This window comes from Hyla sarda, chromosome 6, assembly GCF_029499605.1.
Source record: "Hyla sarda isolate aHylSar1 chromosome 6, aHylSar1.hap1, whole genome shotgun sequence".
Lineage (NCBI taxonomy): Eukaryota > Metazoa > Chordata > Amphibia > Anura > Hylidae > Hyla > Hyla sarda.
In genome coordinates, this window is record NC_079194.1 from 81,873,806 (window position 1) to 81,901,468 (window position 27,663).

General features: G+C 42.1%; 2 protein-coding genes across 8 annotated transcripts in view; both read right to left on the reverse strand.

The window, feature by feature from the left end:
* PTPDC1 (protein tyrosine phosphatase domain containing 1) overlaps positions 1-27,663 on the reverse strand; it is a 155,923-nt gene that overhangs the window by 57,946 nt on the left and 70,314 nt on the right. For 4 of the 6 annotated variants that reach the window (XM_056524298.1, XM_056524297.1, XM_056524296.1 and 1 more), the window contains one exon: positions 27,529-27,655. The exons of 1 other annotated variant lie outside the window; for it this stretch is intronic. Coding sequence is in view for 1 of the 5 variants with exons in the window: in XM_056524294.1 (XP_056380269.1) it covers positions 15,507-15,519 (13 nt within the window). In the remaining 4 variants the exon portion in view is untranslated. Of the gene's footprint in view, positions 1-15,506; positions 15,557-27,528; positions 27,656-27,663 lie in introns of all 6 variants that reach the window. One more of the 6 variants, XM_056524294.1, reaches the window with a different exon arrangement.
* On the reverse strand, positions 460-27,655 carry BOD1 (biorientation of chromosomes in cell division 1). Of its 2 annotated transcripts, XM_056524300.1 has the most exons (3): positions 27,529-27,655; positions 6,216-6,308; positions 460-1,497 (listed from the first exon to the last, which is right to left on the reverse strand). In XM_056524300.1, exon 3 carries the CDS (start codon positions 1,460-1,462, stop codon positions 956-958), a length of 507 nt encoding a protein of 168 aa, XP_056380275.1. In that variant the 5' UTR covers positions 1,463-1,497; positions 6,216-6,308; positions 27,529-27,655; the 3' UTR covers positions 460-955. The 2 variants fall into 2 exon arrangements, with proteins under 2 accessions (XP_056380275.1, XP_056380276.1); XM_056524301.1 differs by lacking the exon at positions 6,216-6,308.

The window sequence follows — 27,663 nt, forward strand, 5'->3', positions numbered from 1 at the left end:
AACGGCGGTTCCGTTTCGCGGGTTATTGGGCGTGACCAAGCGGATAACCCGAGAAACGGAACAGTCATTCCACGAGCTCGGCTGAGCTCTAGATCTTCAATTCTCTACCCAAACTGCTGTAACCCCGTAACATGGAATAAAAGCAACTTCTTTGGCATACATCAGGTGAGTGCGTCTTATATATTCTTTTTTCTGATATATCACGCATGTGTTTTTTCCATATAAGCGCACCCCCGACCTGCCGCACCACCTGTCCAAAGACTAACACTTCAGTCCCACACTGCACCCGCAGTACCATACATTGTGCTATAGGCCCTCTGACTTTTGTATATTGGAATGCTATACAGTACGACATCCCTGATTTCCATAGAATTAGCGCTTTCAATATAAAACAGTAAGTATAAGAGGAGAAAGCAGTAAAAAAAAATAGCCTAAAGAATTATTTCATTATCAAAAGCCTTTATTTTCAGTCATAAATGAAAATCCATTGTGTAAGCCTACATCAAACAACAAAAATACTTTATTCAAAATTCAAAGCAGCAAGTATTAAAAGTAAAAATCAAATACAAGCCGAGCACATTTTGGCGATCTGAAATGGTGACACTTGTACATTCAACCGATACATTAGGTAGTCTATTGTACAAAGGCAAACACAAATCATTAAGAGAAAACATGATCTCAATTTCCCAAAGTAAATATTGCCACATGCAAAAAATTACTAGGCAGCTACAAAGAGTTCATTTGACATCAAACGCGATGTCCACCCTGTCCTACCTATATCAGCTATTACCCACCGATCCCAAACCACCTACAGACTTCTCCCACTAGCGTGAAGACCTCTAGTCTCCAAATCATTTTCCAGTTCTGCACTTAAAATTGATGTAATCTACTGATCACACCGCTACAGGTAGCTATAACATAGCTTATTGGCGTTGTGGATTCCTGTGGAATTCCTCTAAGAGGCACTTTGCGAGGGCACAGGTGGGTCTTGTTCTTCTGGCTCAGGAGGTGGCAGCGGTGGGGCTGGTGCTACTTCCTCTAGCTGCTGAGACTCCAAGTATTCATGTATAGCTTTTTCTATCTGCGGTCGGAATATATGATTCATTTTCGGATCCACCACCTGTGAAATAATTCTATCTACTCCAGCTTCCAGCATTCCAGATTGAATGACGCTTTGTCTAAGCCCATTTCGGAGCTGGTTTTTGTTCATGCCAGCATTCCACTCCTGCTTGTCTAGATGAGTGGAGACAAAGTTGTCTACTTTCTGCCGCAGGTTCTGGTACGCTGGCTTTGTGTCAACATCAGCCAAGCAATCCCTACGGAAGCCGTCGAACAGGCCCCGACTCTTAAGTTGCTCAACAATCAATGAGATTAGATGGGCATCACCGGGAGGAAGAGAAGAGACATTTGTAACGCCTCCCACTGTCGAAGATCCACTTGTCCCACTGCCACAATCTGCCATGGTCTCCTCCAACCTGGTAACCTCCTATATCACACCTAACAATAAAGAACACAAAGATTTCAGTTAATGAAACAGAAAATAGTTAAACACAAAGCAATTCACAATACAAGTTTGCAATGTTCAGAATAACTACATTTAGAATACAGAGCTCTGCTCTTGTGCCTGTTCACACCACAGAATTTACTCTCGGGATTCTATTGCTCAGGCCAAACTACAGAAGTTCCATAGCAAAATTGGATTCCGCCAGAAAATTGAAAATGTTTAATCTTCTGGAGGAATGTGCCGGAAGAGTCCTGGCACTACGACATAGTGAACTGGACTGAGCATATTAAGCGCAAATTCCAGAGGGGGCTCTTAGTGAACAATCCTGTAGTGTGAACGGGCCCTAAAATAGATTACACACTTTTCGCAGCGTAGGTCTAGCTTGGCTGGCTAAGTATACCTTCCCCCCCCCCCCCCATTTGCTCATGTAAACCCTACAGTTCCCCACTTGACATGGTACACATACAATGGTATAATTTTTGATTTTATAGTGTCAATTCAGACATATTTCTATATTGTCTATATTACAGTGTTTTCCAACCCAGTCCTCAAGGCACACCAACAGTCCAGGATTTTAATTTTTCCCTGTTCTATTCCAATGGAGTAACTGAAAAAATCCAGAATGTTGGTGTGCCTTGAGGACTGGGTTGGGAAACACTGGTCTATAAAGACATTTAGGTACACAACAGAACTGGAGTTCAAATTTATGAACAATAATTGTAGTATACAGAACCTTCCTGAAATTCACAGCATCAGTTACTGCCAATTGCGGATTAAAAAAAATATATATTTAAACAGCCTCAACCAACCTACACCAGGCCAAACATAAGGAATTCCCCTGACCCTACAGTACTACATACAGGAAGAGAATATAAATCATTCTGCGATTTAGCTAAATCCCTTGTTATTTGCATGTACTATTAAAAACCAGCCACTTCGTTCAGCACACAGTTACAAAGAGTCCTCCACTTTCCAAAATCCATACTGACCTCAAAAAGGAAACAAAGTGATCAGCTGCTATCTGTGGGAAAAGTGTTAAACTTCCCTGCAGCGCAACCATAGGAGAAATTATGTTTTCTGTGTAATGCAGGACAGAACAAGTCCCCATAACTGATCTCCTTGGCCAAAACATAAAAAAGGACCCCGAATAAAGGATCCCCATCCATTAAACCTACAATTGCCCAATAGTGTAAATAAAAATAGGTTTGCTAAACCACACAACCCCTTTAAATGTTGTCATAATAAGAAAAATAATGAAAAATGTATGGAAAATCTTCAGTGACAAAAAAACAAAAGAATAGAAGAGCAAATACAAATTCATCTAAAGACTGCGAGTCCAGGCTTTTTAAATTTTTTTATTACAGAACCATTTATTCATCCAGTTCACCTACTAACTAAAGAAATAGCACAATTCCTTACAATTGTCCTTAAAACAACCAATAAAATCATGACACCATAGCTGCTATGTCGTCACAGTAGACATTTAAAAAGCTGTTGGAAAAAACTGCCAAAATATAGTTGAAACCAATAAGAGACTTTTTAAAAGCAACTCGGCAACTCAACAGGGTTTATCCAAAAAACACATTTATTACCATTTCACAGGATAGAAGATCTATGTACTAGCATTAAGAGCCCACTGGCCACTACAATTGGGAACCAGATCCCCTCATAACAGCAGTTTAAACGGAGGGGTGTCCAAGTATGAACAATGCTGCTTAGATGGAGCGTCAGTGTGCATGTGTGACCATCACACAAGAACTAAACTAATCATAGACCATATCGCTGACAAAGTAAAATATAAATCATATTATCATTTTCAGTGTGTACAGAGGCAATGAAACCCCGGAGCTCATCTGTCACGCACAAACGTGCAGCTCCCTTATGCAATTGGAAGACTAGGCGCTATGTAGTATGCCACCCGGTGGACTTTTTAGGTGATGATCAGCAATGTAGAGGAAGTCTCTGATATACAACAGTAATAGGATGAAAAGATTTGCAGTACTCACCAGTTCAGCAAGTCGTCTTTCTTTATTCAAAAAGGAAGCAGCAGACGGTCGAACAGCAGGATTACAGGTAGGGGGGAGTGAAAGATGACCACTTATGAACCTCTAAGGGGTTGAAACAATAGTCTTCCTTTACTGACCCCCTTTCACATCCCCACTCATAAACCTGCTGTTGCAGTCTGCTGGTTTAATTTTAAATAAAATAAGATTTAGTGAACTGGTGAGTGCCGCAAGTTTTTCTTATTACTGTTGTACATCGGAAAATAGTTGATTGGGAACCAAGTAAGGCTGCTTTGACACTATGAAAAGTACCCGTTATATAACGCTCGTTCTAAAATAGCGGGCGATCACGGGGTTAAACGGCCATTAGAAAATCCCTAACTGACATTAGAAAATCCCATTATAGGTCTATGGGATTTTTCTAAAAGCAGTTTTAACCCATTATCGGCCATTATTATTGACGGGCGATTGAACGGAAGAAAGAGTGCATGCACTATTTCTCCCGTTACCATCTTCCGTCAAAATAACGTCTGTTATTAATAACTGGCGATAACGGGTTAAAACTGCTATTAGAAAAATCCCATACAAAATCCCATTATAGTCTAACGCCCATTATAGTCTAAGTCTAATGGCCGTTTAAGCCCGCGATCGCACGCCATTTTATAACGGGTGTTATGTAACTGGTACTACATAGTGTGAAAGCAGCCTTACTCGAGGGACCACTGTATATACAGAGGTGTGGCAAGCAAAAAAATAAAAAAATAAAAAACCACCACTTGTCCAAGGAACTAAAATGGAGACCCAGGGGCATGACCAAGCAGGAATACCTGTGAAACAGGACCGTCAACCACAAGCTCTTTGGAGCGCCATTTCTTCCCTCTCCTCCCTGCATTGTGCTTCTCTTAAAAATATGGAATAAAAGTGCCTTCTTGCATCCAGAACAGGTGAGAGCTTAACTACTTTTTTTTCTCCATTTATGCATTGCTGTTTTGTCTAAGTGCACCCCTGGGACGCAAACTCCCTGTGTCACACCAGCACATCACCTCAAGGCCCGGTTAACATACCATCCAGCGTGCAGTGCAGAGACTTTCTCTCACAACCTGCATATACATTATTTACCTGACGCTCCTGCCAATCACTGGCCTTAGTAGTCATGTGCCTTACATGCAGGAAGAGACCACCGAGCCCAAAGATTAGAGGGTTTTCCCTTTACTCTAGTTCTAATTCTTTTTAACTATAATGACGTGTGTGTGTGTGTGTATGTGTGTGTGTGTGTGTGTATGTGTATGTGTATGTGTGTGTGTGTGTGTGTGTGTGTGTGTGTGTGTATGTGTATGTGTATGTGTGTGTGTGTGTGTGTGTGTGTGTGTGTGTGTGTATGTGTGTGTGTATGTGTGTGTGTGTGTATGTGTGTGTGTGTATGTGTGTGTGTGTGTATGTGTGTGTGTGTGTGTGTGTGTGTATGTGTGTGTGTATGTGTGTATGTGTATGTGTGTATGTGTATGTGTGTGCGTGTATGTTAGTCCCAAATCAACACAAAAACTCAACAAGCTTCTTTTTCCTCTCTCTCAGCCTTGTCTGGCAGTTTGCAGACAAAAACCTGTGTAAAAATTAACTGTCAGTACATTTTAAGTTGTGTGTATTTAGCCCAAAAGTGAATGCGAGATCCCTACAGTCAATAGCTCTTGCAATGCAATTTCAATTTCTCATTTGAACAGGATTTGCTGCATATTTTGCAGTTGTTTGTTTTGCTACCAATTGACTTCAATAGGTAGAAAAATCAGCTAAAGAAAATATGCAGCAGATCCTGTACATGTGAACATACCCTTAGGGTGCACTCACATCATGCTTTTGCCTTACTGTTTTAAATCTTTTTTTGATACATAAATCTCAACAACTGGCAAAACTGTATGCAACTGTGCTCAATACGGTTTGCGTTGACAACAATGTTAAAAAGCAGTTAAGGCTTTTTTTTTTTTTTTTTATAAAAAAAAGGACAAAACCCTTTGTAGACAAAAAAAAACAAAATGAGAGACAAAACTGTGGTAGACTACGGTTTTGTGCACTGGGAAAAAAAAAATGCAGGAAAAAGGAAAAGTACAAAAACTTACACAACCTGACATCTATTTGTGTAAGTTTTTATACAGGTGGCCAGGGTGGTCAACGTATACAGCAAGCAATACGGTTGTGTATGGCTTCCAAATACAAAGTAGTATTCGGCAACTGTACAGCAAAACTGTGATGTGAAAGCATGTTTAGGCTGCATTCACATCATGTTCAGGAAATAGCGCAGCCGGTGGGACAATTTGGAAACCAGCTGCTACCATATACCCCACTGGACCTGTGCCGTACCCCATTAGTTTCAATGTGCCCGACAGAATCAGCTAGAGACTAGAGTTGACATTTTTTGGACCATATCCAGTTTTGTTGCTGGACTGAAAACAGTGGTATGCTGCGATTTCAGTCGGGCAAAAAAAATAAATACAGGCTAAAAAATAAATAAAAAAATGTCCCGATCCTAGTAACTATCTGACTGTTGGGCTCATTAAAATGAATGGGGCACAGAATGGGTGGAGCTGCTGTATGCCCCAAACGTGATGTGAATGTAGCCTTCCCACAACGGAGCATGTGTGCATGGACAGTTCCTTGCAGGGAAAACACCATCATAACTGTCTACAGCAGTATACACAGAAACGTAGAGTACTCACCTGTACATAAAGCGTGATTCCAGCACAGTGATCCGAGTGCAAGATGGGCTCAGTGTTCCTACAAACTGAGCACTCCAGGACGTATGCTGAAATCTGGAAGAAAGTGGGGGACACGTGACTGTAGGGAAGGAGCACCTACTGCTCTGGTGCACAGGACTTGTGTGCTTGGGCTTGTGTGCTGAAGTCTATTCACATACAGGCGAATCGAGCGCAGTGAAGAAAACGCAGCTCTATCCGGTCATACGCAGGGTTTGCAAACACAAAAAAGGCGCTAAAATTTTAGCTTGATGGAAGAATTCATCAGAAGTGTGCAGATCTTTTCAAGCCAATATGCATGAAATGTATCCTTTCAATGGACTGATATAGGTCATTGCAGATACATGAACTGTATTGTGTAATTCCACAAGATACACGATAGAGGGAGCCCTTGTATTCTGGCTTCAGGAGCTACTACTGATCTGACTGAAGCCATGTGTGTCCCGGCCGCTCAGAGGAGCCAGCAGTCAATGATCCTTCACATTTGTGTAAATATGATGCATAGTGTGCATGCAGGAACGCTGGCAACATCCAGTAGGAACATATACTGTGCATTATACTTGTTAAGGGGTACTCCAGTAGAATTTTTTTTTTTTTTTTTTTTTTTTTTTAAGTCAACTGGTGCCAGAAAGTTAAACAGATTTGTAAATTACTTGTATTTAAAAATCATAATGCTTCCAGTACTTAGCTGCTGTATAATACAGAGAAGGTTAATTTATTTTTTGAATTTTCTGTCTGTCCACGGTGCTCTCTGCTGACACCTCTGTTCATGTCAGGAACTGTCCAGATCAGGAGTGGTTTGCTATGGGGAATTGTTCCTGCTCTGGACAGTTCCTGACATGAACAGAGGTGTCAGCAGAGAGCACCGTGGACAGACAGAAAAGAAATTCAAAAAAGTAAATAACTTTATTATATAGCTGCTGACAAGTACTGGAAGGATTAAGATTTTTTTAATAGAAGTAATTTACAAATCTGTTTAACTTTCTGGCACCAGTTGATTTAATGAAAAAAAAAAAATTCCACTGGAGTGCCCCTTTAACATGGAAGCCTAATTGCTGTATCACTTGGCTGCCATCATTCGTTGTTTGTTCATTGGCTGATAGCTTCACTTTGACTTACTAAAAAGCCATAATTCCTTGACCGCACATATCCCTATGTAAAAAGGAGTGTACGGCGGCTTTTTAGCAAGATAAAACAGTGATTGGCCAATGAGTGAACGTGTTAAACTGTTTTACATGAAGGCGATATTTGCCATTTTAATCATTTCGTGTAATAGGGCCCTTGCTTGTCTGGCCAATCACAGGACAACACCTACTCTGCTATACTGCTAACACTACTACAGTTGACATATGAGGCAGATAACAGAGCTATGTGAGCAGAAGTGAAGAAAAAAGAAAAACGCACCAAGGATGGGGTTACACATAGCACTGAACTGCAGATTATGATGAGAAGCCTGCAGACTACACAGAGGAAGAGATTATATTTAGGAGGCAGCACTGCACTGTGTACATACAGTAGTACTAACATTGGTATTTGCACAAAGTACAGTTGCCAAGAAGATTTTGAATTGTCACACGAGAGGGAAGTATTGATTTCACTTTCAGGCAAAGTGTGGATCCTCTGGAAGAGGCAGACAGGCTCACAGATTGCAGGCACACAGCCAAGGCTCTCTCTTTGCATCCTTTATATTACATTAGCTAACCACACGCCCACCTCATGTGTTCCATCATGGTTACTCTGCTGCTAGAGACAGACTGAACCTAGCAATCATTACAAGAAAGCAAAACACAGTGGGACATTTATGAAAGAATTTAGTAGGGTTTTTGTTTGCTTAAAATTGCCGCAAAAAAGTTGCATGTGTCACTACTATTATTTGTGCAACTTTTTGATTGTACAGTGCCCTAAGCAAAAAATAAAAGATAAAAAAAAAAAAAAATTGCTTACCCAAGCAAAAAAGTGATTTTTTGACTTGCAGTGGTCAGAGATTTATCAAGTGTGAGAGTCACATTGCATGAAAAAACCTACTTAAACTTACTCCAGCCCAAACAGTGAGCCGAAAAAGCCACTACCAAGGCAAAAAAAAAAAAATTGCTTAAAGGGGTATTCCGCCCCTAGACATCTTATCCCCTATCCAAAAGGATAGGGGATAAGATGTCAGATCGCCGCGGTCCCGCTGCTGGGGACCCCCGGGATCCCCGCTGCGGCACCGCGCTATTACAGCACAGAGTGAGTTTGCTCTGCACGTAATGATGGGCGGTACAGGGGCCGGAGCATAGTTACGTCACGGCTCCACCCCTCGTGATGTCACTTGCATTAAGGGGACGGGCCGTGATGTCACGAGGGGCGGCGCCATGACGTCACGCTGCTCCGTCCCCCGTTCCGCCCGTCATTACGCACAGAGCGAACTCGCTCTGTGCTGTAATGATAGCGCGGTGCCGCAGCGGGGATCCCGGGGGTCCCCAGCAGCAGGACCGCGGCGAACCTACATCTTATCCCCCATCCTTTGGATAGGGGATAAGATGTCTAGGGGCGGAATACCCCTTTAAGTGCAACAAATCTATTAACAGGCTGCAACCAGTTGATAAGTCGCACGTAAGAAAAAGAAAAAATATATATATTTATTTTTTTTTTAAATAACTACAAAAATGTATACATAAGCAAACATTGATAAATGTCCCCCATAGAGGCCAAGACTTTAAGACTTTTTTCCGGGGTAAGGAGTAATTTTTTGGGTAAATAAAGAGATTTACAAATAGGTTAGAGCACAGAGGGAAGTTACCTAAAATGACCATAATCACTTCGTCACCAACATACTGCACTGCATCATACATCCAGTCTAACACTCATTTGTCTATATCTAGGTTTTCTGATCTCTGCAGTGAAGGGTAACAATTTTTTTTTATCACATATAGGAATATAATGACCCTTTTTAACTATTGCAAACATGACATGTTTTGTCAAGATGTGCGCCAGATCCTGGCGCATTGCTCCAGAAATTCTGTGTGCGGCAGAATTTGCACCACAATTGAAAAATAACCCAACACTCCATTTTACTAAGAAAATCTGAAAAAGGAGCGCGACCATCAGGAAAAGGGGGCGGTCACCGAAAAGGGGCATCTTGGACATTTTCACAAAAACCCAACATATTTACTAAGGTTTTCACTGATAATGTGGTGGATTTGAGCTGAGGAAAACCCGACAGATCAAAGCATGTGTAAAAAATAAAAATAAAAAAAATAAAATGGTAGGGAAAGTGCAAAATGTAGGGAAAACTTAGTAAATACCGTGGAAGAGAAATTGTAGGGAATTAAAACCCAAAAAGAAATCTACACTCCACTCTTTGTAAATCAAGGTGACTATGTCCGGTATCTCTAGCGAAGCCGGGGAATTTTACTGCTACCAAGTCTGTGGAGCAGCAAGCGGAACAAGCAGACTTTACTGAACCTGTTGCCAAGAGATAGAAAAATTACACTGAAAGCCCCATCCCTTCTCTACAGCCTCCGCTCATATCCAAAATTCATCTATTAGAAAATTAAAATGAGATAAACCGGATTTTATTTTATAGGGAACATCGCATATTAAAAAGTGTACCTGTCGTCAACAAATACTTTATGTAATGTAGATAATACCATTATATGTATATTTGTAATATACATTGGTTAAACAATATGTATATTTTTGAGTGAAAAAATGCTGTCCCTGCAGCTATTGTCTGTGTGTCTCTGTGATGAGTCCAAATACAGGAAGTGAGGGCAGGAGAAGCAGGGATCTGTACAGACTCCTGGCTTGTCAATCATCCTGATGTATGAGCCAGGACCATGTTATAGAGCCTCAGTGCAAACTGTCCTGCTTTTTCTTACTGCACAGATCCCCGCTTGTCCACCCTCACTTCACACAGTAATTCACACTGAAAAATTTACAGGCAGAAAAGAATTTTATTTTCGCGCGGAATTCAAATGCGGAAATGGGGGGAGAAAGAAGTGAAGTGTTTTTCCGCCATTTCCGCACAAATTGCGCGTGAAAACGATGATGTCAGGCGTAATTTTTTTTTTTTACCATTGACTTCTATTGATTTCTGCTACCGGATTCCGCTTGAAGAATGAACATGTTCTTTCTTCAAGCGGAACGGAATTCAGCATTGGAATTCCGCTAGCAGAATTTCCGCAGTGTGAACAGGACAGCGGAAAAAACATTAAAGTCAATGGGCAGAGGAGATGTGAATTAATTTGGAGCGGAGAATTCAAGAGGAATTACTCGAGTAAATTCCTCTTGAATTACTCCATTTAAACGCACCCTCAGAGAGACACATGCAATAGCTGCAGGGACAAAAATATACAATTTAACTAATTTATATGACAAATATACATATAATACGTTTTCATTGACGACAGGTACACTTTAAAATACAGTCTAATCTACAGACATCATCATACAGAGCAAGAGGAGCTGAGCAGCTTGGTATATAGTTCTGTGCACCCTAAAGGTCGTCAATTAGAGTAGTCCCGCCCACTGGACTCCTAAATCTAAAATGTGCTGAGATTTTTAATAAAAACACAAATTATGCCAAATCTTTTACTACAAAACTATCAACCTGCACAGCGCCCGCTTCTTTATAACATGATGCCTGCAGACCAAACTGCATTCTCAACGGATTCCCTTTACCTATAGGTTTGGTGATCCATAAATGGGAATATGAACAAGGGCTGTTTTCATGAAAATCCCTTTTCACTCCAGCTTTTAACACTAATTTTTATGGTTAAAAAAAAATAAAATAAAAAAAAAAAAAGCACTGTGTTGCAGTTGCATATGCAGTAAAAATATGTCTGAAATGCTGCTGTAATCTGTGTTATTATTATTATTTTTTTTTAAATACGTTAATTTTTAGCAATTAAAACTGCTAAATAGCAAAAACAGCCTTTAACCCAATATGCTATCGCATGTGTAGGGACGGCTTTAATCTATTCCTCCTATTCTTTAAAAGGGTTTACAGTAGTGGTTTCCAAACTGTGGACCTCCTGCTGTTGCAAAACTACAACTCCCAGCGTGCCCGGACAGCCAACGGCTGTCCGGGCATGCTGGGAGTTCTAGTTTTGCAACAGCTGGAGGAGGTCCACAGTTTGGAGACCTAGGCTTTAAGGGTGCATGCACACCAAGTTTTTGCTATACAGTTCCCGTATACAGTATCAAGTTAAAAACCGTATGGAACCATATAGAAAAACTTATGCATTGACTTAACATTGTAAACCGTATGTCAAACGCATCATCCGGTTTAGTCCGTTTTGCGTTTTATACGGTTTTGTCCGTTTTTTTTACCCGTACCCAAAACCGTAGTCTACCACGTTTTTGGGTCAGGGTGAAATATATATATTATATAATATATATATATATATATAATATATATTATATATATATATTATATATATATATATATAATATATATATTATATATATATATATATATATATATATATATATATATATATATATATATATATATATATATATATATATATATATATATATATATATATATATATATATATATATATATATATATATATATTTTTTTTTTTTTTAAACATGGGAGTCAATGGGAACCGTATGTGCTTACGGTTCCATCCAGTTTTCACCATACGGTTTTTGACTTTGCAGTGTTTTTTCCATGGAATTTCAATCAATCAAGTGAAACTTTATTCAAAATGGAGTGAAAAGTAAAAATGTATACGTTTCTTTAAAAAAAAAAAAAAAAAAAAAAAAAAAAAAAAAAAAAGATGCAAACGGACATCATTTTTCAAACCGTATATGGGTTTTTTCATCAAAAACCTGATAAGAGAACTGTATTGCAAAAACGTGGTGTGAATGCACCCTAACACATCTCTATTATGGTCTGATTTACAGAGTTCCAAACTCCCAGCATAGACCGATTTAAAACATACCTGCGGCCTCCACTAGAGGGAACCCTTTACAGTCGGTTTTGTTATTGAGCAACACATTTCCCAAACTGTGGCAGCACTCCAATTCACGTCATGCCTGAGCATGATGGGAGTTGTAGTTTTGGAAAAGCTGGAGGGCGTTTGGTTGGGAAATGCTGCTTTAAAGTGTACTACAAATGTTACTGATCAGGCAGTACAGATGGAAGACGTCGCACACTCAGCCTCTTGTGCAAGGATTTTTAGGCTTTTGAACAGGAGAAGCTTCTGACATCAGATGGTGACTTAGGCTGGATTCACATCACGTTTTTTCCATACTGTTTTCAATCCGTTTTTCTAAAGAAAACCGTATGGCAAAAAACGGATGGAACAGTATGGGAAAAAGTAAACCTTATGCGTTTTTAAACCGTATACTGTTTTTAAAAGCGCATACTGTTCAGTCCGTTTTTATTTTTAAAAAAACCATACGTTTTTGAAAGTTTTGTCCATTTTTTATGAGTGGGAACTTCAGGATGCAAATGCGCACGTGCAAAGTAAAAAACGCATACGGTTTCCCGTATGGAACCGTATACATGTGCATTTCCCATTGACGTCCATGTTTAAAAAAAAAACCTATGCGGTTGCAGTAAGGTTTTTAAAGCGGAGACAAAACCGTGGTCAACTATGGTTTTGAGTACGGGAGAAAACCGTATTGCAAGCAAACCGTACGCAACCGGGTGCATACGGTTTTCAATTATTTGTCTATGTATATGGTTTTCAATACGGTCCCATATGTTTTCAATGATGAAAAGGTATACGGGAAACACACTTGAAAAACGTGGTGTGAACCCACCCTTAGCAGGAGAAGCCCCTGATATTGCTTTGCGGCCTAAGCAACTAGACTATGCATTCTCCTGCTTATGGCTCCTTCCGACACGAGATGTGGCAGTCATCACCGCAAGTACATAAAGATCGAATGCCCAACTGTATTGCCCTTTAGGGTATGTTCCCACCTGGCGTAAATGCAGCGTATTTCATGCTGAGCTAAATCTGCACCAGCAGTTGGAAATACACTGCATATCCCTCTCTCACCATACACACAAGGCTTTCCGAAGGCAGCCCTATGTGTGTAGTGAGTTGTGGAGCCGGAGCCACGTGTCACACACAGTCACGCCGGCCCTCGGCCCCGCCTCCAAAACTCACGGCACACATAGGGCTGCTGCCGGAAAGCCTTGTGTGTATGGTGAGAGGGATATGCAGTGTATTTCCAGCTGCTGCTGCAGATTTTGCGCAGCATAAAATATGCTGCGTATACGCCATGTGGGAACGTACCCTTAAAGGGAATCAGTCAGCTCTATATGATGCTCAGAGCTGCGGACATGGACTGATAGCTGAAAAGGACAAAAGAAAGTGATAAGTCTCTCAGCTGACGGCCATTTACAAAGTTATAAAGTTAGGTTCTCCTTTAAAGGAGAAGTCTTGCTGTGAAAAACGTATCCCCGCTCCAGAGGATAGGGGATACATTTTAGATTGGGGGGCCCAGCGGACAGACTACTCGCAAAAGATCTTCTGTACAGAGCCCTGGCTCTCCCCGGGTTCGGCACATCACGACCTCTGCACGAAGCAGGAGCTGCCACGCACTCTCCTTTTATCTGTTGGGGAGCGGTTTGGCTATTTTCGTCTCTTCCATAAAGCTTTATGGAGGGGGTGTGATAACGTACGCTTCAGGGGTGCTCCTCTGAGGGAGAGTCTGGGCCCAAACAGGAGATCGCGACCCAAAAGCTATCCCCCATCCTGCAGATAGGAGATAAGTTTTTCACCACAAGTCTTCTCCTTTAAGCTTAAATGGCAAGCCAAACACTGTACCATAAAAAAAAAAAAAAAAAAAAAAATGTTATACCGTATATACTCGTGTATAAGCAGAGTTTTTTCAGCACGATTTTTCGTGCTGAAAACACCCCCCTCTGCTTATACTCGAGTGAACTCTCCGCTCTCAGTGGTCTTCAACCTGTGGACATCCAGATGTTTCAAGACTACAACTCTCAGCAAGCCCGGGCAGACCACTGCGGCCTTCGACATCATCCAGCCCCCCCTCCCCTCACCCCCTTTAGTTCGGTACTCCCCTCCGCTCGGCGGGACGTTAGGGTGCGTGGGGAGGTCGTCCGTTGGGATAGTGTTTCCGGGCTGCCATCTTCACCGGGGGGCCTCTTCTCCGCGCTTCGGGCCCGGAATAGTCACGTTGCCTTGATGGCAATGCAGAGGGACGTTCATTACCAACGTCCCTCTGCATCGTCGTCAAGGCAATGCCTCTATTCCGGGCCCGAAGAAGAAGCCCCCCGGTGAAGATGGCAGCCCGGAAACACTATCCCAACGGACGACCTCCCCACTCAGCACCGGACCAGCGCACCCTAACGTCCCACCGAGCGGAGGTGAGTACAGAACTAAAGGGGGCGAGAGGGGGGGCTGGATGATGTCGAAGGCCGCAGGTTGAAGAACCTGGGAGTTGTAGGTTTCAAAACTAAAACTCCCAGCAAGCCCGGACAGCCGATGGCTGCCCGGGCTTGCTGAGAGTTGTAGTTTTGAAACCTCTGGAGGTCCGCAGATTGAAGACCACTATCAGACATTGACAAGCGGCATGATGAAAGGGGGGGGGGCTGATGACGTGGTGATGATGACAAGGGGATGATGAAGGGGGGGTGTGGGATGATGACGACAAGGGGATGATGAAGGGGGGGTGTGGGATGATGAAGACAAGGGGATGATGAAGGGGGGGGGGGGTGGGATTATGACAAGGGGGGTGTGGGATGATGACAAGGGGATGATGACAGGCGGTGATGATGAAGGGGGGATGATGACAGGGTGAGGATTATGAGGGTGTTAATGACGGGGGTCTGGGGGATGATGTATTTCCCACCCTAGGCTTCTACTTGAGTCAATAACTTTTCCTGGGATTTTGGGGTAAAATTAGGGGCCTCGGCTTATATTTGGGTCGGCTTATACTCGAGTATATACGGTATTAGACAAGACTGAGTGGATGCTCCCCATGACTACAGTGGATGAGTCTCAAGCATATGACCGTACCGTATGAGTATCGACAAAGAGCCACGTTCTCCAAGGAAACGGCTGCACAGCATCGAATTACAGTATTATTATAAAGCAGTGGGCTCACAAGGGAAAAGCTTGTACAGAGATGATAGGTGGGTGTAGTCAGAGCTGACAAGTAGGCAAACAAAAGAGCTAAAAATCAACAAAACTTACAACCACTGAATACTATTAATATTCTACTCTGAGGATCTACTATAATGCAATTATTAAGCAAACAATTGCCCGGTTGATGCCGAATTACCAATGTGTGTCATTTATCTGAAAAACTGTTGCCCTTGATTTCCCGGTAACCTGGAATAAAAAAAATAAAAAATGTAAAAGTAAATGACTCTTCTGCTATGCACATTTAAATTTTCCAATTCTAAATATTGATGCCCTATCCTTTAGGCCATTTATTGCCTAGTGGCCATGCCTGGTTATACTGCAGCTGAACCCCCCCTCTGTTCATTGCAGTGAAATCGGCCTATGGCTATGTTCACGTGGGCAAATGTCCAGATGGAAAATCTCTGTGCGGAGATTCCACTTACAGCAGGAGCGCTGGTACTGGCAGAATATGCCAGCGCCATGTTCTAGACGGCGATGCATTTCCGAGTGGATTCCGCAGAAAGAATACTGCAGGAATCAGGATTTTTGTGGCAGAAACATCTGCGGAAGATTCATGCAGAACTGCGCATGGGCATTCTGCCGTGTATACATAGCCTAACATGGAAATGTGTTATGTGGTAAGGGTCAGTGTTTTCAAAACTACAACTCCCAGCATGTCCAGATAGCCAACGGCTGTTCGGGCATGCTGGGAGTTGTAGTTCTGCAACAGCTGGAGGCACACTATTTGCAAAACACTGGTATAGGGAGTAGTCAGGGCCAAACTTTTAACTGCTTCGTAAATTGCACCAATACATTAAGGCTCAGATTTATCAAAATGTGTGAGAGAAAAAGTGGAGAGATTTTCCCACAGCAACCAATCACAGCTCAGCTAAGGAGCTCTGGTAAAATGAAAGCTGAGCTGTGATTGGTTGCTGTGGGAAAATCCCACCACTTTTTCTCTCACACAGTTTGATAAATCTGGGCCTATATATTAGTATTTATAAAAAATAATAAGTAATACATTTATTGCAATGGGTAAATTAAAGGGAACCTGTCAGCTGTATTTGCTGCCAAAAGCTTCAGATACCATTCGCACCTATCTTTTCCGGTATAAAAGCACACTGTACCCTTCTTGGCTGCCTTTCTTGTTTAGTAAACACAAGGATAAACACTCACGGTTCCTATTAACACTACGGTTCCTTGATCATCCGGTATTTTTTTAATTTGTATTTCAAAAAATTCAGAGGATTCAACGGCACACACACATTCACGGCCGAAGCACCTCCACACAGAGTCAGGATCTGACGCGCGACATTTCGGGGTCAACACCCTTACTCATGCTCATTACGCATGAGTAAGGGGGTGGAACCCGAAACGTCACTCGTCAGATCCTGACTCTGATGTGTGGAGGTGCTTCGGCTGTGAATTTGTGTATGCCTTTAATCCTTTTTTTTTTTTTTTTAAATACAAATAAATGAACGACCAGATGGTCAAGAAATCATAGGAAACGTGAGTTTATCCTTGTGTTTGCTAAATATACCCCTGCTACAGCAGTGTCGTTTGATGCTCTGGAATTTTGTATATGCTTGTTCAGTAGGAGCTAACGGTAGAGCTCCTAACCGGGCTATAAGAAAATTAGAGGCACTAAGTGACAGACTGATTCTGCCTTTCTTATTTCTCAGACAAGAGTCAAAGAGGCGGGGCCTCACCTGCTCAAGCGTATATCTGACACCTCAGGCAACAAACCAAAACACTATTTGTAAAACTATTGCATTAGTACGGCTGTGAGGACGCGCTTCCATACACAGTGAGGGGGGGGGGGGGGGGGGAGAGAGTGCTACCTGGGAAACACAACAAATCCTGAATGACAAGAACCGCTGTCCTTCAACTGCATTATACAGCCATGAAATGTCACTTCAAAAGATCACACGAGGAAGCGGAGACGGTCTCACACTTAGAGCAGCTTGTTACCATATCCAGCTTCTGTCCTGATCCGCTTATCTCCCAACTTAGGGATCTAGCCTAATGAACAGGCCTTGATCCATTACACAGGGCTTAGACTACATGAAATTCTGCACAGCGACGAATGGAGTATATACACAAGGTGTAATAGGTAAATCATGTGAACTGTATACAGACAAAGCATGCAACCTATGCAGAACGTGTGCTCTGAATTGAAAGTGCATATGGTTTTAAAATCGGCTGTGGTTTAAACATTTTGATGTCTGGTTGCATCAGTTTTTGTAATAAAAAAAAATTTAAATAAATTATAAGTAAAAAAGAAACTTTTTGGTTAACACTTTAGTGCAATAAAGTTCCAGTTATGTTATTGAAATTCCAAGGAAAGTAGGTGTGGTTTGCTATGTACATGGAAAAAAATAAAAATGTATCACAAGAACCGTATGGCACTGTAGACACTTCCGTTTTTCACTGACTTCAATGTTAAAAACATGTACGGTTTTTAAAAAAAAGGACACAAAACCGTAGTAGACTGCAGTTGTGTACAGGAAAAAAAAAATACACACACACACACACCTGGATGCATCTTATTCCATACATTTTTACATGGGAAGTCTATGTATATGGTTTGCCATACGGTTTTATAAGGTTTTCCTATACAAAACAGTATAGCAAAATCGTGATATGAATGCACCCTTAGCAGAGATGGCAGCTGCTGCAGTATCCCTGCCGGTCCTGTAATACAACCCATTCATTTGAATGAAACGGATCAAGTGAGAAAGTGACTCGAGGGCTCAATTTTGAACCGTATCAGTTTTATTGCCAGATCAATTATAATCTATGGACCATTGGTCTCTAAATTGTGCACCTCCAGATGCCGTTGGCTGTCCAGGCATGCTGGGAGTTGTAGTTTGGCAACATCTGGTGGCTCACAGATTGGAAACCACTAAAAAGTATCTAGAGAAAAAAAAATTTTAAAAGCAAAAATAAGTAAAAAAGTACCTCAGACAGATGGATAACTCAACAAGGACACAAAAAACACCAGATTCCCACAATTTCAACTAATTTGTACAAACTTTACATCACTTAATACACAATATAAAACTAAAGCTACAAACTATAAAAGCTATTTCCCGTCGGCAAGGCCCCAAAATACAATAGGTTACTGCTATTTATTTGCAAGATGCAATCAATCTGATAATGTAAAACACCTAAAGGATACCCCGGCCCATAGAAGGAACGTCTGCAGCATCACAGGACATCACTTACACCTCAGAGAGCCCGCAGCACGAAGAGCCAGCTCCCCACCTGTTATGTCAAATGGTCGCCATCCGTCTGACCAGAAGTAACACGGCTTTCGAGACATGCACTTAATCCCATCAGCCGCCCTTCATACGGTGACCAACCACGCTGCCACGTGACAAGTCCTTCATGTTATACTCCCCAAAGACCAGCTCAGATTATGTGCAATGACTAAACAGCCTAATACGAGGAGACAGCAGGAGAGCTTCACTTGGGAGAAAGTCATCTTGCTTTAAATATAGTCATTACCATGTGGAGTCATGCTTAGTTTTTTTTGTATACAACTAAAAAAAAATGTTTTGAATTGTTTATATCATCCCTGATCATATGATGCAGCACTGAACAGGTATAAACCTTTCCTAACAGTGCGCTTTTAAAGGGGTACCACAGATTGGGGGGGGGGGGGGTATTGTTTTCAAATCAACTTGTGTCAGAAAGTTAAAACAGATTTGTAAATTACTGCTAATAAAAATTTAAACCCTTTCAGTACTTAGCTGCTGTATGCTTCAGAGGAAGTTGGGTAGTTCTTTAGTGTTCTTGCACCAGTTGATTATAAAACAAATTAAAGAGGAGTACCCCTTTTTTTAATGAACTGGCACCAGAAAGTTAAACAAATTTGTAAATGACTTATATTAAAAAAAAAATCTTTACCCTTCCAGTGATTATTAGCAGCTGTATACTACAGAGGAAATTCTTTTCATTTTCAGTTTCTTTTTTGCCCTCTGCCGACACCTCTTTCTGTGTCAGGAACTGTCCAGAGCAGCATGGGTTTGCTATGGAGATTTTTTCTTGCTCTGGACAGTGCCTGATACGGGCATCAGGTGTCAGCAGAGAGCACTGTGGACAAAAAAGAAACTCAAAGAAAATTTCCTCTGTAGTATACAGCTGCTAATGAGTACTGGAAGGGTAAAGATTTTTTAATATAAGTCTTTTACAAATCTGTCATTTTCTGGCTCCAGTTCATAAAAAAAAAAAAAAAAATTTTAATTCCACCGGAGTACCCCTTTAAATTCCATTTTGAATTCCTTTGTTTCAGTCCCGATGGTTCAAAAGGAAAACAATCAGAAGAGGAGATAAAGGAGAAAAGGAGCAAGAAAACCCAGAAGGACGTCCTGCCGGCAGATGAATGTAACTGATGACCGGCAAAATCTCCCCCTCCAGCACCGGTCCGCTCCCAACGACGCTGCAATAACCAAATTTTACTATGCAAATAAATGCAAAAAGGCTAGAACTAGTAGTGAAAAAGAAACAAAGAGGGTGACTGCCCCGAGCAAAGTGAAAAAGAGAATTGATAAATCTACAGTATATATCATTTTTTTTTTTTTTTTTAAATATCTCAAAAGGGAAGTTCTTAAAAATAGGTTTATTATAAGATTCGAATCACCATTAACTTACTTCTCCTTTAACAGTACATGTACATGATCTGCAGATTTGATGCTGCAGGTTATCGATTTACCAGCATAAAACCTGCAGCAGATTTTGTACGTGTGAACATACTCTTAGGCAGCGTTTCCCAATAAGGGTGCCTTCAGCTGTTGCAAAACTATTACAACTTCTAGCATAGCCAGACATGCTGGGAGCTTTAGTTTTGCAACAGCTGGAGACACACTGGGTGGGAAACACTGCCCTATGGGGTACATTCACAGCAACTGCTGAGGGTTTGATGCAAGTAAATCAATATTGGAATAAAAAAAAAAAATGAATAAAAAAGTCCAGCGCAAACCAGGTTTCTCTTAAAACAGTAATGTGTTGCAAGAGCATCACAGAGCCCTTAGTCATTGATGCAAGTACATCAATATAAAATGGTTGCACAGTTTAAAACCTGAAGCAGATATGGTATGTGTGAATATAGTGTCCAAATAATTTTAAAAAGTTTTGATCAGTCGGGGTCTCGGAACAAGCAGGGAGATGCACGCAGTAAGTCTTTGGAGCCACAGGACCGAGATAACTAAGCCGAGGGAGTGACGCCTGCTTCATCCTGCTCGTTCCACTGCTTGATGGGAAACGCCAAAACTTTATGAGGGAGATTTATCAAAACCTGTCCAAAGGAAAAGTTGCCGAGTTGACCATAGCAACCAATCAGATCGCTTCTTTCATTTTCAGAGACCTTTTTAAAAATGAAAGATGCAATATGATTGGTTGTATGGGCAACTCCGTAACTTCTCCTCTGGACAGGTTTTAATAAATCTCCTCATGTCTCTTTGAAATGACAGGGGCACTTTAGAGTGTAGTCACACGTACAGTATCCTGTACATTTGATACGCAGGTTTGAAGCTGCAGATTTTATGCTGTGTTCAGTCATTAAGTTTATGTTAAAAGCTGCAGCTTCAGATATGTGCAGGATACTGTAGGAAAGAATGCACCCTCAACAGAATATTCAACATGTAAAGTCAAAAAGACGACTTTAGCTCTGTTCACACCAAGTTTCCCGAGCACATTTGGTGTACATGCCAGGATAACTTAGTAGTCACTAAGAGACCAAACCATTATTATAAATATTTCATAATATTAACAAAAATTTCTATTATGTGTACCGACTGTATAAAAATGCTCAGTCGGTGGCATTTTACTATACATTTAGGGAATTCTGCTGGTAAATTCAGTCTGAACAGAGACAAAAAGGAATCTATGCTCTGTTCATGGAAAGTCTGGTGCATATGCCAGGAAAATCTGACATATGTGCTAAAAGTACACTGCTCAAAAAATAAAGATAACATCTAGATCTGAATGAACTGATCGTATGAAATACTTTTGTCTTTACATAGATGAATGTGCTGACAACAAAATCACACAAAAATTATCAATGGAAATCAAATTTATCAACCCATGGAGGTCTGGATATGGTCTCACACTCAAAATCAAAGTGGAAAACCGCACTACAGGCTGATCCTACTGTGATGTAATGTCCTTAAAGCAAGTCATAATGTGGCTCAGTAGTGTGTGTGGCCTCCACATGCCTGTATGACCTCCCTACAATGCCTGAGCATGCTCCTGATGAGGTGGCGGATGGTCTCCTGAGGAATGTCCTCCCAGACCTGGACTAAAGCATCCGCCAACTCCTGGACAGTCTGTGGTGCAATGTGGCATTTGAGAATGGAGCGAGACATGATGTCCCAGATGTGCTCAATCGGATTCAGGTCTGGGGAACGGACGGACTAGTCCATAGCATCAATGCCTTCCTCACTCCAACCACATGAGGTCTAGCATTGTCTTGCATTAGGAGGAACCCAGGGCAAACCGCACCAGCATATGGTCTCACAAGGGGTCTGAGGATCTCATCTCGGTACCTAAAGCATGGATGTGGGAATCCTATTGCCCGACGCCCGGGACAAGTAGTTTTGGGCGCCGGGCAGGTAAATTTTTCATAGATTTAGCCCTGTATCAGGCTAGCAGGGGCAGACAGACTTCGGAAATCTCACCTCACACCGGCGCTCAGAGTGTATGGAGGGGGCGGCGGTGCCCGCCAGCTGATTTCAGTAGCTGCTGCTCAGAGGACCCACCCCGTGCCCCAGTCTGTCCTCCTTCACACACAGAAATCCTCCCCGTGCAGTGCAGTCTGTCCTCCTCACACACAGCAGTCATTATGGAGGTGAAGGAGCTGTGCACAGACGTCCTCTTCCCCCCCCCCCCTGCCTCGGGTGTAAAAGGAGCTACAGCTCTCCCACCGCTAATAGTACTATTGTGGTTGAAATTATTTCATCTACTAGGATAAGTGGATTTTCTTGAGGGACAAGTAGATTGTGTTCCGCTTTAGTCCCTTGGACAAGTAGTTTTTTTTTTTCAAATTCCCACACCCCTGTAAAGGCAGGCAGACTACCTCTGACAAGCACATGGAGGGCTGTGCGGCCCCCCAAAGAAATGCCACCCCATACCATTACTTACCCACCTCCAAACCGGTCATGCTCGAGGACATTGCAGGCAACAGAACATTTTCCACGGCGTCTCCAGACTCTGTCACGTATGTCACATGTGCTCAGTTTGAACCTGCTCTCATCTGTGAAGAGCACAGGGCGCCAGTGGTGAATTTGCCAATCTTGGTGCTCTCTGGCAAATGCCAAACATCCTGCACAGTGTTGGGCTGTAAGCACAACCCCCACCTGTGGATGTTGGGCCCTCATACCACCCTCGTGGAGTCTGTTTCTGACCGTTTGAGTGGACACATGCATATTTGTGGCCTGCTGGAGGTAATTTTGCAGGGCTCTGGCAGTGCTCCTCCTTGCACAAAGGGAAGGTAGCGGTCCTGCTGCTGGGTTGTTGCCCTCCTATGGCCTCCTCCACATCTTCTGATGTACTGGCCTGTCTCCTGGTAGTGCCTCCATGCTCTGGACACTATGCTGACAGACACAGCAAACCTTCTTGCCACAGCTCACATTGATGTGCCATCCTGGATGAGCTGCACTACCCGATCCACTTGTGTGGGTTGTAGACCCCATCTCATGCTACCACTAGAGTGAAAGCACTGCCAGCATTCCAATGTGACCAAAACATCAGCCAGGAAGCATAAGAACTGAGAAGTGGTCTGTGACCTGCAGAACCACTCCTTTATTGGGGGGTGTCTTGCTAATTGCCTATAATTTCTACCTGTTGTCTGTTCCATTTGCACAACAGCATGTGAAATTGATTGTCAATCAGTGTTGCTTCCTGAGTGGACAGTGTGATTTCACAGAAGTGGGATTGACTTGGAGTCACATTGTGTTGTTTAAGTGTTCCCTTTATTTTTTTGAACAGTGTACATCCAACAACATACATAGCAGTATGTAATAAAAAAAAGTTACACACACACACCATCCATTGACTTTTAGAAAAATAAAAATAATTGAGTGCTGTATACTTTTCTTTCCTGCAGGATATATCTAGTCCACAGAAGTCCATAGATACTTATATATTTGATGGAGTGCATACACATGGTATGACCATAAACATTATTTTACAACTGGAGCAGTTCCAATATAATCAGGGCATTTAAATGAGAGCTAAGGTGCAGTACCCCTGCACGGCCACTACACAATGTACAGCACTGTTTGCCAAGTGTTTGATCCCACTGATCCGTTACCAACAGCCATAGATAGAAAAAATGCTTTAATACATGTAACACCGAGAGCGAAGATCAGAATACATTCTGCACACAGATAGCAGGTTTGCAAAATAAAAAAAATCACACACACACACACACACACACACACACACACACACACACACAGGAGATAAAGCCGTCGGAGTTTTACTTTATCAGATAAAACCATATGGCATCATCCAGGAGGAGTTGGCAGGAAGTAATATCGCAGAATACAATAAGGCTGGAGCGGTTGCTATGAGACATTGTGTCCTTTGTTTCTAACACAGCAGATAACGCCACAATACACTGACATGTTTGGAGACATATGTAACAAGGTATAGCTATGCGTCATCCAGCCATCACCTTCCCATTGTCTGTCATACCGATGTCTGTGTAACTGTGGTTACCAGGGATCTTAACAATGGAGGAGCTGAAGCAATTCACATTTATCAAGGTCAGCGTTTCCCAACCAATGTGCCTCCAGCTGTTGCAAAACTACAACTCCCAGCATGCCCGGACAGCCAAGGGCTGTCCGGGCATGCTGGGAGTTGTAGTTTTGCAACAGGTGTAGACACCCCTGTTGGAAAACAATGCCTTTGGATGTGCAGGCACGCCAGGAGTTGTAGTTCTGCAACAGCTGGAGGCACATTGGCTGGAAAACACTGCACTATGCACACTATTAGATCCGTGCACACCATTTTGACCTTTTGGAGTCCATTCAGACAGACAAGATTCCCAAGTACTATTCTTAACTACTGTTGGACTAAGGTCTTATTCACACATGCAGATATCAGTATTTTGCATTCTCACTTTGCATCCACTTTTTTTGGTTTCAAAAAGGGTGACACCTCCCTTCCCAACCAAAATATTCCCGTTCAGATGAACGAAAAAAAAAAAAAAAAAAAAAAAAATTAAAATTATTTTCAGTTGCAGAAACGTCTGCATGAAATCTGCCCTGTGTGACCTTACCCCAGCTTCATGCATTATGTTTCCCCCGTGTTCAGGATCCAGACGGTTCTGACCTACAAGTGTACCCTACTGCCATATGTGAATAACGTCTTAGTTCAGGCTTACTAAACCCCCTCTGTCCTAATCAGGATCACATGGCTTCGTATTATAAAAGGCATCATTTTTACACCATAGAAGATGTCTTTGCCCCCCCCCCCCCCCCCCCATTGAATTCAATGGGAAAACACTGTCAATGGTTTCTTCCCACAGTCATAAAATAGAGTACAGCACATATCTTGGAATGTAATAAGTCCATTTTATATGCAAAAAACACTTAAAAACATTGCAGAGACTTGATTTGCATACAGCGTTGGTGAAACTCGCCCCAAAAAAATGTTTTGTGAAACCAAAAAATAATCTTACATTAAAGGAGTACTCCCACTTTATAAAACGTCATCCTAATGATTTCTATCGTTCGGACATTTACGCACACGGCGATAACGCATACGTTTATATTTATTTGCATAGTTTTTTTTTTTATGGGAAAAAGGGGGGTGATTCAGACTTATTAGGAAAGGGGCTAAATCACATTTATTCACACTTATTTTCACTCTTTTTTTTTTTGCAATGTTATAGCCCCCATAGGGGACTATAACATTGCGCGCACACACCGATTTCCTACACTGATCCCTGCTATGCAATACCATGGCATTGATCAGTGTTATCGCCGCTCGACTGCTCCTGGCTGGATCTCAGGCATAAAGCAGTCATTCGGCGATCGGACAGCGAGGAAGCAGGTAGGGACCCTCCTCGTGTCCATACAGCTGATCTGGACACAGCGGTGGGCTTGATCAGCCCAACTGAGCTGCCGGGAAGGTTTCACTTTCACCCCAGACTCCCGCATCTGAAGGGTTAATACCGGGAATCACCGCGATCAGTGATCTCCGGTATTAGTCACAGGTCCCAGCCGGGACCGACCAGATATGACGCGGGGCCACCCCGTGACCCCATGTTATATCACGGGAGCCGGTGCAGGACGTAAATATACGTCCTGCGTCACTAAGTGGTTTTAATCGTGTCTTGCAATAGGCTCACTAAACAGGCGCCGATTTCTGAAATAGGCCCTTGTCTAGAGTGTGCATGGTCCATGTTATAGATTCCTAAGGCAGCAATGTAGTAAAGTGGAATTTTGACCTTCGACACCGCCCCAGTGCGCCTTTAAGAGTTTTGTGTTTTATTATTTATTGCCCATAAAAATAAAATAAAAAATAAAACCTTCAGGAATTTTTACAAGCATCCAACAAAACACTGGACAATTGCCCCTTATACATCTATTCTATGCTTCTCCCTACAGCGAAGACTGAGGGGGTCCAGCCACAGAACACACTAGAAGTTTGTCCACTCTCTAATCCTCCTCAGACTGCTCTAGGCACCTGAACACATCCTGCTTCATGCATAGAATCTTATAAAATACTCCATTTACTAACAAAAGGGCGAAGGATAAAAAAAAAACAGCGAGACCCCAGATTTATCAACTGCCGAAATATACATAAAAGATGGGAAAAGAGAAAAAATAATAATAATCAAGTCGTTAAAAAAACACTTCAGTCCATAAACGCATTAGTCAAAAGGTCAGCTACACCAGTTGTTGTTTTCAACAGCTGGAGGCACACTGGTCTAATGTGTAAGTTGGCCTCCTGATTCTTCCCCAAAAGATAAAGGATAAAGCATGGGTTAACACTCATCTCTCCATTGAAAACAATTGGCCAAGCTGAACGTTCTTGCGTATGTGAAGAACAAGAAAAAGGTCTGATTGCTAAATGTACATTTAGCTGACTAAGGCTATGTTCACACTGAGGAATAATTTCAGTCAGGATATTGTAGCCTTCTGTCATTTTATCCATCAAGTGGAATTCAACCGGAATTTGAGCGGAATTTGCGGCTATTTAATTCTACTTTTCTGAATTCCGCTTGAAAATGAAGTCGGGCAGAATTTTTATAAATTTTTTTACCATTGACTTCTATTGAATTCTGCTTGCGGATTTCGCTTGAGGAACGAACAAGTTCTTTCTTCAAGCGGAACTGAGTTCAGGTAGCAGAATTTACTCAGTGTGAACTGAGAAGCAGAAAATACACTGAAGTGAACGGAAAATCAATTACTGAATAATTTCAAGCTGAAAAAAAGCTAGCAGAATTACATGAGGAAATTTCCCCTTGAATTCCTCAGTGTGAACATACCCTAAGGGTCTATTCACAGGACAGAATTTCCACTAGCGGAATTCCGCCTCAAATTAAAGCCCATAGACTTCTATGGGATTCCGCACTCCCATTCACACTTCTGAATTTCCGCTTGCGGAAATTCAGAAGTGTGAATGGGAGTGCGGAATCCCATAGAAGTCTATGGGCTTTAATTTGAGGTGGAATCGCACAAGCGGAAATTCTGCCGTGTGAATAGACCCTAAGGGGGAGATTTATCAAAACTTGTCGAGAGGAAAAGTTGGCGAGTTGTCCATAGCAACCAGATGGCTTCTTTCCTTTCTCAGATGCCTTTTCAAAAATGAAAGAAGCGATCTGATTGGTTGCTATGGGTAACTGCGCAACTTTTCCTCTGGACAGGTTTTGATAAATCTCCCCCTAAGTGTAATGGACACTTCATGTGGTGCAGTTGCTTCTTATAAAAAGGAATTACCAATAGTAAACACTTTGTTGGGGGCTGCAGACAAACTCCATCCTTTACCTTGAATTATATTGTGTCTCATCCTGTTGCAAAACCTGTTTTTACCACCCATGCCTGTCCCATTAAAAAACTACAATGATGGCCAACAATCCACCACGTTCTTCGCTGTAATATTTGCGCAGGTTCTCTTACACCACATGTGCTGTGCATAAAGAGGAACAGAAGACAGCAGCTTACCTATCACCACCGGCAGCGTCCTGCAGTTCTGAGCCGCGACAGGTCAGGAGACATTCCACATCTGAGGAGTCAGTCGTAGTCACAGCAACGTCTCACCTCCTGACAGGACGGGGGGAGCCACCTCCACCTGATGTC

Coding starts and splice junctions, on each gene's coding strand:
- BOD1 (XM_056524301.1), bottom strand. CDS start 1,462: ATGGCAGATTGTGGCAGTGGGACAAGTGGATCTTCGACAGTGGGAGGC.